Consider the following 12352-nt stretch of genomic DNA (forward strand, 5'->3'; position numbering starts at 1 on the left):
AAACACTTAATATGTGTCAAGCACTGATCTAAGCATTGTAGTAGTTACAAGTTATTCAGGTTGGACACAGTCCCTGTCCCCCATGGAGCTCCTAGTCTAAGTAGGAGGGTGTAGGATTTAATCCCCATTTTACAGTTGAGGAAACTGAGATACAGAGCAGTTAAGTGACTTGCCCAAGGTCATAAAGCAGACAAGTGGAGGATTTGGAATTAGAACCCAGGTCTTGTAACTCCCAGGCCATGATGCTTGGTGCCCTAGAAGAAATTCAGGGTTTGTAAGGAAGAACAGAAATTCTTGGCATTTTTATGGATCAACCTTATGAATCCAGGGAGGTGTGAATTTATGGAAACCCTCTAAATTGTAAGAATTAATACATTTGTTTTCCTGAGAAAGAAAAGCAGTCTGCTTATTTACTTAATGTGATTTTATTCAAGGTGGAAAAGGACTCAGGAGTTCAGGTTTGTTATCACGTGACAGAGATCCTGGTACAAGATAAGGGACTCAGATGAGACTATGGGCGTAGGTTACCCTTCAAATTACGTCATTCCATACACTCTGTCTTGGAGAAGTCTTTAACTCCTGTGGCTGCAGGAGTCGAGAAGTTCAGCTAAATTCCCTATGGTGTCTGATTCTTCACTACATTAGAAACAGCAGGGCCTAGTGGAAAGAGCAAGGGTTTGGGAGTCAGAGGATCTGGTCTTTCTGCCAATTACTTACCGTCTGACTTTGGGCAAGTAACTCAGCTTTTCTGTGCCTCAGTTTCCCCAACTGTAAAACAGGGATTAAATCCAATTCCTTCCTATTTAGGCTGTGAGCCCCTTGTAGGACAGGAACAGTGTCCAAACTCATTGAATCTACCCCAGTGCTTAGAATAGTGTCTAGCGCAGTGCTTGACAAATACCCTAAAAAAACTGCATGGCCTCTGTGTTGTGGCACAATTTCCCTTTCATTTACAAGCATTTCAGTGGGATCCAGTTTTTATTTCCTTTGCTGACTCTGGCTTGGAGAGGAAGAATTTCCACATTCCTTCCTGGCTTAAAACTAGATGGCGGTTAGTAGCTATATCTTCTTGGGAGGCAGCTCATTCATGGTGCGTTGTTACCTCACTGTCAGCCATCCCCTCTAGACTCTAAGTTCATTGTGGGCAGGGAACGGGTCTACCAACTCAGTTATATTATAACAGTATACTCTCCTAAGTGTTTTAGTACAGTGCTGTGCACACAGCAAGCACTAAATAAATATGGATTGATTTATTCGTTGATCCAGAGAAGACTCATGACATGCAGGGGTCCGTGCTCACCTAAACGGACGGCATCTCTGGGTTTGGCAGTTGGGTTTTGAATCATCCTCTCTCTGAGATGGAGAGCTGGGGCCATGGCCTTTGCTAGTTACTACCTTTAAAACCAAAATAGGATACTGGTACTCTCACTGGATGACTTTACAAGAACTAGGATTAGGATATCGGCATTAGTAAAAATTTATCACGTCGTGATCAGTGGTAGATGGAACAGTTGAAAAGAATTGATATATGACATCACTTTTATTTGCATTTCTAATTTTGAAATTAATGTAATGGATTAGGTTCAAGTAATGTCGTTGCAATTTACAGGATATCCTCTCCTCTTTTAAGGAATAAGTATCTTTTCAGGTCAAGCTCTGATTTTATTTTCTGCTTGTCTTCTCTAGCAAGACCCCTGGTACAAACACTGCCTTTAAGAACTACTGTTAATAATGGAACTGTGTTACCAAAGAAACCCAGTGGCTCTCTGCCTTCCCCCTCAGGGGCCAGGAAAGAAACGATTTCACCAGCAACTAAAAGGTAGGAATAACCCAGAAATGTATATCAACACATTGTGAAGACAATTCAGTCACTTTTCTTTTTTATGTAGCACCTTGAAAGTCATAGATTAGGAATTAAAGCTTATATTAAAGCAGTACTTAAATGCTGAATGATAAATGTTTCTGTAATAAATGTTAGTCATTCTAAAATATGTTTCCTTGCTTTTTAGCTATTGTATCTTGACACAAATCTAGGAATCTATAAAGATCTTGGCGAAAGAGAAGGAAATTCTGTCCTTTATTTGCACTTTTTAAGTGTTCTGAAAATGGTGGCGCTTATAACTTGTGGTAATGATCTGAAGATCCCAGGTTGCACAAATTGTTCCAACATTATCTATTTCAATTCTTCAAATTTTGTTTGTAGATTTGAGAATTATTTTTTATGTATTAACTGGTTTATGGTGATATGTGTGGGTAATTTGGGGTTTCACGCTGAGGTTAGCAACAGGAACATCAAATATTAGTATTTCTTGTCTGATCATAATTTGCATATATGCCCAGTTCTATATCCTGGGAGTTGTGTTTGTGCAAAATCTCCCACTGAAGGCCTCATCCTATCCACCACCCCATACACACTGAGTGTTTATTCTGTTACTGCTGCCCCCTGTATCCAAACAGTCATATATATGAAAACAAGGTGAAATCAAATGTGTGTTGTATATTATATACAGAAGTTCTCTTGTATAATCATTGACCATGAAGGCAGGCATTGTAACTTAGTTTTTCAGGCCTGGATATATGAGATGGTTGAATGACATCATGTTACAGAAAGATTACTGGGTGATGAAATGAAGGGAAGAAATGATAAGAGATGGGTAGGAGAAATGCTTTAGGGATGCGTTGGAAGCACAGTATGGCATTTTAATTTTGTTCGAACTGCCAGAAGAAAATTGGGCTAAAAGAATATTCAGCAATTCCAAATGGAGCCTACAATCTATTTTGAATAAAAACATCATGCTGACTGACAAAAAAAAGCAATCCACAACCCTTCAAACAAAAAATGAAACTTGACTTCTAAACAGTATGGTGACTCATATTAGATATTTTTAGGTGTCTGCACAATCACTACTCCTCTATACTTGGGCACTGCATTCCTGAAGATTCCTTGCATTTTCCTGTTCACTCCTTGTCTGCTGAGCAAGTGCACAGTACCCTTTTTTCTGACACCATAACTCCATCAAGTCTCAGAGATGTACGCTGTCCAAAGTGTGTCGGAAGATTGTTCTCTAAGTCTGTTTTCAAATTACACTCAAAACATGTAGTGAAAACACATAATCTGGCAAAGTGCAGCATAAACAGAGGTGAAAGTAAAAATCGACTCAGGAGCCAGGGGATGTAAAGGAACAGTGCAGTAACGGCACCGGTTCCTTTAAGTGCCTCGCTGCTCTGATAAGACCAAGCATTGTGTGGGGCTGGGGTGAGTGGGTGTGTGAAGCAAAGGCATTTAAAATCATGTCCACAATGGCGGGAACTGTACTGACTCACCTTGAGCTCGATGAGGATGATGGGGAAAACTCAGGTCCCTAGGACGACAGCCTAAGAGCAAGGGCCTGGGAGTTAGAAGTTAGAGAAACAGCGTGGCCTAGTGGATAGATCTCAGGCGTGGGAGTCAGATGGTCTTGGGTTCTAATTCTAGCTCTGCCACTTTGCTGCTGTGTGACCTTGGGTAAGTCACTTCATTTCTCAGAGCCTCAGTTCTCTCCTCTGTAAAGTGAGGATGAAAACTGAGAGCCCCACATTGGATGTGGACTCTGCTCAACCTGATTAACTTGCATCCACCCCAGTGCTTAGTACAGTGCCTGGCACATAGTAAGTGCTTAACAAATCCCATAAAAAAGTGGGGGGGGGCAGCAGGAGCCTGGCCTGACTCTTTTCCTTCCTTTCCCTGGAGTGGCCTCTGCACCCCACCAGAGCCACACCAGGTTGCCACAGAAGCAAACAGACCGGCTAGTAGCCACTGGCCGCCTGGCACAAACCAGTTGGGGCTTCAGGCCGGGGACCAGAGCCACAATGGGGCCAAGCCCGTCCTTGGCCATGGATGGGCAACCCATCCTCTAGACCACTGTGGTTTCCCTGTTGAACCAGTTTGGCTCAGGGCCAGGAAGAAAACCACAGGCTGAGAGGATCTAGTGGACAAGAAAAACTGTGAAATCAGGTTCGCAGCAGCCAAGGGTCTGACTGATCACAGTCCTCCCTGTGTTCAAGATCCTGAAAGCCCTTTTCCTCCCAAATGCCTTCTTCCAATAATTCCCAGAATCCAAAGTTATGTCAAGCCATCAGCCCTTTCTAGGACTCAGCATGTACATATCTGTAATTGATTTATTTACATTAATGCCTGTCTCTCCTTTTAGACTGTAAGATTGTTGTGGGCACGGAATGTGTCTATTATTATATTGTACTCTCCTAAGCGCATAGTACAGTGCTCTGCACACAGTATGCACTCAATAAATATGATTGAATTAATGCATTAATGAAAGGTATATATTTATATTTGTGGTGTTTTTAAGTGCTTATTTTGTGCCAAACACTTTGCTATGCACTGGGGTAAATACAATTTAATTAGTCTGGAGACAGTCCCTGAGCAAACATGTACTTTATACGTAAACACATATAAGTAAATATGCATTCAAGTATTTAATTTTGATTGCTATTTGTAAATGCCTTTACACCTCTTTCCCCATTGAGAATGTAAGCTCGTTGTGGGCAGGGAATGTGTCACTTTCTTGTTTTGTGCTTCCCAAGTGCTTAGTGCAGGCCAATGCATCTATTGAGCACAATTTCTTTTACTACTGCTATTACTAACTACTATGGAGAAGAGATATGGGGCTTTGTATCAGTCTAATAATAATAACTGTGGTGTTTGTTAAGCACTTACTATGTGCCATTCATTCAGTTGTGTTTATTGAGCACTTACTGTGTACAGGGCACTGTACTAAATACTTGGGAGAGTGCAGTATAACAATAAACAGACACATTCCCTACCCACAACGAGCCAGGCGCGGTACTAAGCACTAGGGTAGATACAAGATAATTGGGCTGGACACAGTCCATGTCCCACATAGGGCTCATGGTCTTAATATCCATTTTACAAATGAGGGAACTGAGGCACAAAGAAATGAAGTGACTTGCCCGAGGTCACACAGAAGACAGAAGCAGCATGGTGTAGTGGATAGAACACGGGGCCTGGTAATCAGAAGGTCATGGATTCCCATTCCGGCTCCACCACTTGTCTGCTGTATGACCTTGGGCAAGTCACTTCACTTCTCTGTGCTTGTTACCTCATCTATAAAATGAGGATGAGACTGTGAGCCCCACATGGGACAGGTATTGTATCCAATCTGATTTGTTTGTATCCACTCCAGCACCTGTCGCATAGTAAGAGCTTAACAGATACCCCAATTATTATTAAATGGCGAAACTGGAATTGGAACCAAGGTCCTTCTGACTCCCAGGCTCATGCTCTATCCATTAGGCCACGCTGCTTCTCAAAAATACAAGAACCTGTGTGAAGAAAAGGCAAACAACCAGAAGTGGGCGGGGCACAATCGGTTGGGAGATCAGGAAAAGAGCTGGTGGTTTCAGCTAGGGTATTTGTAGTTAACTGTGATAAACAAGTGCTGATAGCAATATAACTTAGGGAACTGTACACATTGAGGATGTATTTTCCATCAAATGGCATTTGTTAAGTAAGGGTACCCCTGGTAATATGCAGGCCTTGAGAAAATTTTATTTCATGGGCCTTCTGAAAATTCTTAATTAAATGAAGTAATGACTGGCCTTATTTTCCATTCGAGTTCTGTTCATTTAAAGCCATTTGAATTGAAAATCAATGTGAAATGCCTCCCAGATCTCCAGTCTCCAACTGCAGACATGGACAATATTGTCTGTTAACTGGATGCTTATTAAGATTGACTTTTTCACATCAGCAGTAGGTAATGAGAAGGCTAAAATCTATCCCTCCATTCTCTCCAAAAGAAAATTGCAAATCTCTGCCTTTGTTGACTATTGTGAAGCCTGTCCCCATGGCTTCTGTCAGTGGCTGTGAATCCTGTTCCCATAGCTTTGCTCAACAGCCGAGAGCCCTAATCCTTGGGCTAGTCCTTTCACATCCCTTCTCCTCTTTGAGACAGAACAGTAGGAATAACATAATTTCCAAGTGGAAATCAAAATCTAGACCAAAACCGCGATTTCTAGTTTTCAGGTCATTTGCTTATTTATAAGAGCCACATTCTTTCCATTTGCCACATGCATATAAAGGATTGGGGCCCTGAGCGGCATATTTATCTATATATTTCTGTGTGTGTGTGTGTGTGTGTGTGTGTGTGTGTGTGTATGTACGTACACACAGAGATATATAGATATAGATGAGAGATAGGTTCATTCATTCATTCAATAGTATTTATTGAGCGCTTACTATGTGCAGAGCACTGTACTAAGTGCTTGGGATGAACAAGTCAGCAACAGATAGAGACAGTCCCTGCTGTTTGACGGGCTTACGGTCTAATCGGGGGAGATGGACAGACAAGAACAATGGCAATAAATAGAGTCGAGGGGAAGAACATCTAGTAAAAACAATGGCAACTAAATGGAATCAAGGCGATGTACAATTCATTAACAAAATAAGTAGGGTAATGAAAATATATACAGTTGAGCGGGCGAGTACAGTGCTGTGGGGATGGGAAGGGAGAGGTGGAGGAGCAGAGCGAAAAGGGGAAAAAGGGGGTTTAGCTGCGGAGAGGTAAGGGGGGGTGGCAGAGGGAGTAGAGGGAGAAGAGGAGCTCAGTCTGGGAAGTCCTCTTGGAGGAGGTGAGTTTTAAGTAGGGTTTTGAAGAGGGGAAGAGAATCAGTAGGGCGGAGGTGAGGAGGGAGGGAGGGGAAAAGGGGGGAGCTCAGTCTGGGAAGGCTTCTTGGAGGAGGTGAGTTTTAAGTAGGGTTTTGAAGAGGGGAAGAGAATCAGTTTGGCGGAGGTGAGGAGGGATGGCGTTCCAGGACCGCGGGAGGACGTGGCCCAGGGGTCGACGGCGGGATAGGAGAGACCGAGGGACGGTGAGGAGGTGGGAGGTGGAGGAGCGGAGCGTGCGGGGTGGGTGGTAGAAAGAGAGAAGGGAGGAGAGGTAGGAAGGGGCAAGGTGATGTAGAGCCTTGAAGCCTAGGTGAAGAGGCTACAGATCTGAAATCCACCTGTGCGTGGTTCTTTGACTGAAAATATCAATGTAGGACCACAGACCAGGCCACATTATACAGACACAAGCCAATCCTTATATTTGTACTTCTAACCCCAATTAGAGTTTTCACATTTGTCTCCTTGTTTCACAATCCTCACAGCTTCTCCTCCAACAGAACCACTCTTATTGCAATGAACCAGGCTGTGATCAATTGTGATCCAGAATTATCTGAGGCTTTGTTTTACTCTATCCTTAAACCTTAAATCCTTAAATTTACTCTGACCTCTGTTTTTTCAGTTATTCAGTTTCAGTTCACAGTACTTCAGCCACTTGGGTATCCTGCTGTCACCATTCTCCTGCAGTTGTGTTGTTGTGAGCATTGCTTCCATGCTAGGAGAATTGTTTCGTTCTGGGACTTGACTGCTTGTGATTCTTTCCTGCCATTTGATGTAGAGCATAACCTGCTAGTGATGCTTGTGGAATTCCTCAGGAAATTGGATGTGGTGTCTGTGGGGAGTCTAAGTCTCAGAGCCATAGAGAAGGTTGGAACACACTATAGCTCTGTAGATATTTAGTTTGTCTGAAACCTGATACCAAACTGCTATCACGCTCTTTTTGACAGTCTTTCAAAGGATGATGCGGCCTTGGATTTGGTTTTCTATTTCCTTGTCTGTTGATGCAGTGTTGATCGTTGTGCTGCCAAAGTAGCAGAATTCCATGATGGAATTTAGCCCTTATGACTCTTTAGATTTTTGGTTGTGTATATGACTTCCATGGTGCAGATTATTGCATTACCTCAGTTTCCTTCAGGTTTATTGGCAACCCGTAAAGCCTGGCTGGTTGGACAAAGTTAATATTTACACTCATTTGCATGTCTCCTTGGGAGAATGCCTCTAAGTGTGCAGTCATTGGTAAGACTTTGGATGTTGCTTATAATCTGTTGTTAGAAGTACCTCTGGGAGGGGTGGAAGCATATTAGGTGTATCACCTGCTTCCAGGTCTCTTGTTGCATCTTCCTAATAGACAGTGTAGAATAAATTGAAGAGGACTGGGCCTACTACACATCATGGCTTTACCCCATTGGCATTGAGAAATGAATCAGATAGGGCACATCTGGCTCTAACGAGGTCAGTGGTATCATGAGATATGAAGGAGTTTGAGAAGCATCTCGGCCTAGTGGATAGAGCATGGACCTGGGAGTCAGAAGGACCAGGGTTCTAATCCTGGCTCCACCACATGTCTGCTGTGTGACTGGGCTTTACTTTACTTTTACTATACTTTTCTGAGCCTCAGTTACCTCATCTGTAAAGTGGGAATTAAGATTTTGAGCCCAATGTGGGACAGGGATTGTGTCCAACCTGATTACCTTGTATCTGTCCGAGCACTTAGTACAGTGCCTGGCACATAATAAATGCTTAAAAATACCATTAAAAAAAGCAGCATGGCATAATGGAAAGGTCATGGACCTGAGAGTCAGAGGACCAGTGTTCTAATCCAGTTTCTGCCATTTGTCTGCTCTGTGACCATTGGTTAGTCATTTAGATTCTCTGTGCCTCAGTTACCTCATCTGTAAAATGGGGATAAAGACTGTGAGCCCGGTGTGGGACACAGACTGTATCCAATCTGATTAGCTTTTATCTTCTCCAGTGCTTAATACCTTACCTAGAATATAGTAAGAATTTAACACACACCATTAAAAAAAATCTTAATGAACTTCTCAGGCTAGTCAAATTTTCAAAATGATTTCCAGGATGCAGTTTCTATTATTGTTAAGTGCCATTGAGTCATTTCCGATTTATAGCGACTCCATGGATATACTTTCTCTGTAATGTCCTATCCTGTGCCGTAATCTGCAACTTTTTTAATGGTTCTTCCGTTATCATTGGTATGGTCTCTGTCCATCTAGCTAGCTACTGGTCTGCCTCTTCCACATAATCCCTGGACTTTTCCTAGCATTAGTGATCTTCTCCAGAGAATTAGCTCACCTTATTTTGAGTCCAAAATATGCTAATCTAAGTCAAATCATTTGGCCTTCCAAAGACCACTTTGGTTTAATTTGCTCTAAAATCCATTTGTTTTTCAGGCAGTCCATGGAATTCACAAAAGCCTTCCCCAACACTACATTTCTAAAGAATCGATGCTCTTTCTATTCTGTTTTTTCACTGACCAGTTTTCATATCCATTCATTGTTGCTGTAAACACCATAGAGTTGACAGTTGTATTTTTGTGGCAATTGTTATATCAGCACATTTCATGGCTCTTCGTAGCAAGTCTTCCTAACATTAATCTTTGGCATATTTCTTGGCTACTGGTTCCTTTATTATTGATTATTGATCCAAGGAGAGAAAAATTGTCAACTACTTCAATCTTCTCTTTGTCCACTATAAATGTGTTAAAGCTTCAAGTTGTCATGATCTTTGTTTTCTTGACATTCAAATATAGGCCCATCTTTTTGCTCTGTTCCTTAACTTTTAATATAGCCCTTCAAATCTAGAGGGTTTGCAGTTCTATAGATGGTGCCAAATGGTTTCATAAGGTCTATGAAATTGTATAAGGTGTTGATACTGCTCCTTGAACTTTTCCTATATTTGATGTGGTGCAGAGATCACATCCTTTGTGCCACGGTCTGTGCTATTAAGTCCCTTTGAGATTCCAGTAACATTTGTTCAACACTCTTCTCTAGTAGCTGATCCCAAAGTACTCTGGCTTGATTTTTGTAGGAAAAGAATTCATTCATTCAATGGTATTTTTTAAGTTCTAACTTTGTGCAGAGCATGGTACTGTGCACTTGGGAAAGTACAATACAACAATAAATGGTGACAATCCCTGCCCACAATGAGCTCACAATCTGGAAGGCAGGGGAGACAGATGTCAGTACAAATAAGCAAACATCAATACAGATAAATAAAATTACAATTATATGTGTAAGTGCTGAGGGGCTGGAGGAGGTGGAAGAGAAAAGGGAGCAAGTCAGGGTGACGCAGAAGGGAGTGGGAGATGAGGAAAAATGGGGCTTAGTCTGGTAAGGCCTCTTGGAGGAGATGAGCCTTCAATAAGGCTTTGAAGTGGGGTGAGTAATTGTCTGGTGGATTTGAGGAGGGAGCCAAGTATACAGGCTGGATTGTAGAAGGAAAAAAGTGAGGTGAGGTAAGAGAGGGCAAGATGATGGAGTGCTTTAAAGCCAGTGGTGAAGAGTTTTTGTTTGATACAGAGGTGGATAGGCAACCACTGGAGATTTTTGAGGAGTGGGCTGACATGTCCTGAACGTTTCTGTAGAAATATGATCCTGGCAGCAGAGTCAAGTATGGACTGGAGAGGAGAGAGGCAGGAGGTGGGCAGAAGTCAGCAAGAAGGCTGATGCAGTAATCTTGGGTAGGATGAGCGAGCCCGTTGTTGGGCAGGGATTGTCTCTGTTGCCAAATTGTACATTCCAAGCACTTAGTACAGTGCTCTGCAAATAGTATGTGCTCAATAAATACAATTGAATGAATGAATGAATGTATTAGTAAGGTAGAAGTTTGTATGGAGAGAAAAAGGCGTGTATTAACATGGTAGCAGTTTGGATAGAGAGGAAAGGGTGGATTTTAGCAATGTTGTGAAGGTGGGACAGACAGGCTTTGGTGTCTGATTATGTGGATTGAATGAGAGAGAGGAGTCAAGGATAACACCAAGTTTACGGGCTTGTGAGACGGGAAGGGTGGTGGTGCCATCTGTAGTGATGGGAAAGGACAGGGCTTGAGTGGGAAGATAAGGAGCTCTGTTTTGGACATGTTAAGTTTGAGGTGGTGGGAGGATATACAGGTAGGAATGTCTTGAAGGCAAGAGGAGATGCAAGCCTGGAAAAGAGGGAGAGAGATCGGGGAGGACATGTAGATTTGGGTGTCATCTAGATAGAGATGGTAGTTTAAGCCATGGGAACGATTAAGTTCTCCATTCATTCATTCATTCATTCAATAGTATTTATTGAGCGCTTACTATGTGCAGAGCACTGTACTAAGCGCTTGGAATGAACAAGTCAGCAACAGATAGAGACAGTCCCTGCCATTTGACGGGCTTACAGTCTAATCGGGGGAGACGGACAGACAAGAACAATGGCAATAGATAGAGTCAAGGGGAAGAACATCTCGTAAAAACAATGGCAACTAAATAGAATCAAGGCGATGTACATTTCATTAACAAAATAAATAGGGTAATGAAAATATATACATCCAAATATCCAAAGGAATGAGGGTAGATGTAAGAGTAATGAGGAATCATGTGTACTAACTCTAGTGTATCATCCTCTCCCAAGTGCTTGGTCCAGTGCTTTGTACACAGTAGGTGCCCAAAAAATAACATTAATTGAGGGGCAGCATGGCCAAGTGGAAGGATCATGGGCCTGGGAGTCAGAGGGCCTGTGTTCTAATCCAGGCTCTTCCACTTTCCTGCTGTGTGATGTTGGACACACTTCTTTACTTAACTTCTCTTTACCTCAGTTACTTCCTCTGTAAAATGGGGATTCAGTGACTGTTCTCCCTCCTACTTTGACTTGGAGCCCCAGGTAGGACATGGACTGTGTCCAACCTGATCAACTTGTATCTCCCTTAGTGCTTAGAACAGTGCTTGACTCCTAGGAAGCACTTTTAGTAATAATAACAATAAGTAGTTTCAACTAGATTTTTCAACCATCTTATGAAGGTGGTGATTATGGTAGCATATTGGAGAGTCTGTGATATGTCCTCACTGTTGCATATGTTGAGGAAGAGCTTGTTTAAATGTTTAAGCAGAGTGTCCCCTCCTTGCAGGTAGATTTCAGTGGGTATACCATCAGGTCCAGGTATGAAGCCATTTTTCATGGTTCCACCAGTTAAGAGGACTTCCTTTAATATATGGGAGGCATATTTGAAAACAATGCCCTATCAGTGGAGGACAGAATATATTTTGTTAATGAAGCTGTGTTAGTAGTAATGGAGTGACTCTTCAATTAATAGTTCTTTGGCACAACTCCCAGATTGTATGTGCAACCATTTCTGAATCCTGAGTGTTTGAAATATTTTTTTAATATTTGTTCAGCAGGTCATCTGTGCCAGACTCTCGAAGATGTGTCAGTATATGCTAGGCACTGTACTAAACTCTGGAGTAGATACAAGCTAATAGGTTGGACACAGTCCCTGTGCCATGCGGGGCTCACAATATTAATCTCCACTTTTCAGATGAGGTAACTAAGGCACAGCTAAGTGACGTGACTTGCCTAAGGTCACGCAACAGACAAGCGGCAGAGCCTGGATTAAAACCCAAGCTCTTCTGGCTCCCAGGTCCGTGCTCTGTCTACTAGGCCATGCTGCTTCTCTTTATACAGAATAAAAATA

General features: G+C 42.3%; 1 protein-coding gene across 3 annotated transcripts in view; it reads left to right on the plus strand.

Annotated features, from left to right (window-relative positions):
* Positions 1 to 12352, plus strand: part of EML1 (EMAP like 1) — a 204870-nt gene that overhangs the window by 129119 nt on the left and 63399 nt on the right. For all 3 annotated transcript variants that reach the window (XM_039911997.1, XM_029067993.2, XM_029067999.2), the window contains one exon: positions 1687 to 1819. In XM_039911997.1, the coding sequence (XP_039767931.1) occupies positions 1687 to 1819 (133 nt within the window). The remainder of the gene's footprint in view (positions 1 to 1686; positions 1820 to 12352) is intronic.

This window comes from Ornithorhynchus anatinus, chromosome 1 (genome assembly GCF_004115215.2).
Source record: "Ornithorhynchus anatinus isolate Pmale09 chromosome 1, mOrnAna1.pri.v4, whole genome shotgun sequence".
Classification (NCBI taxonomy): domain Eukaryota; kingdom Metazoa; phylum Chordata; class Mammalia; order Monotremata; family Ornithorhynchidae; genus Ornithorhynchus; species Ornithorhynchus anatinus.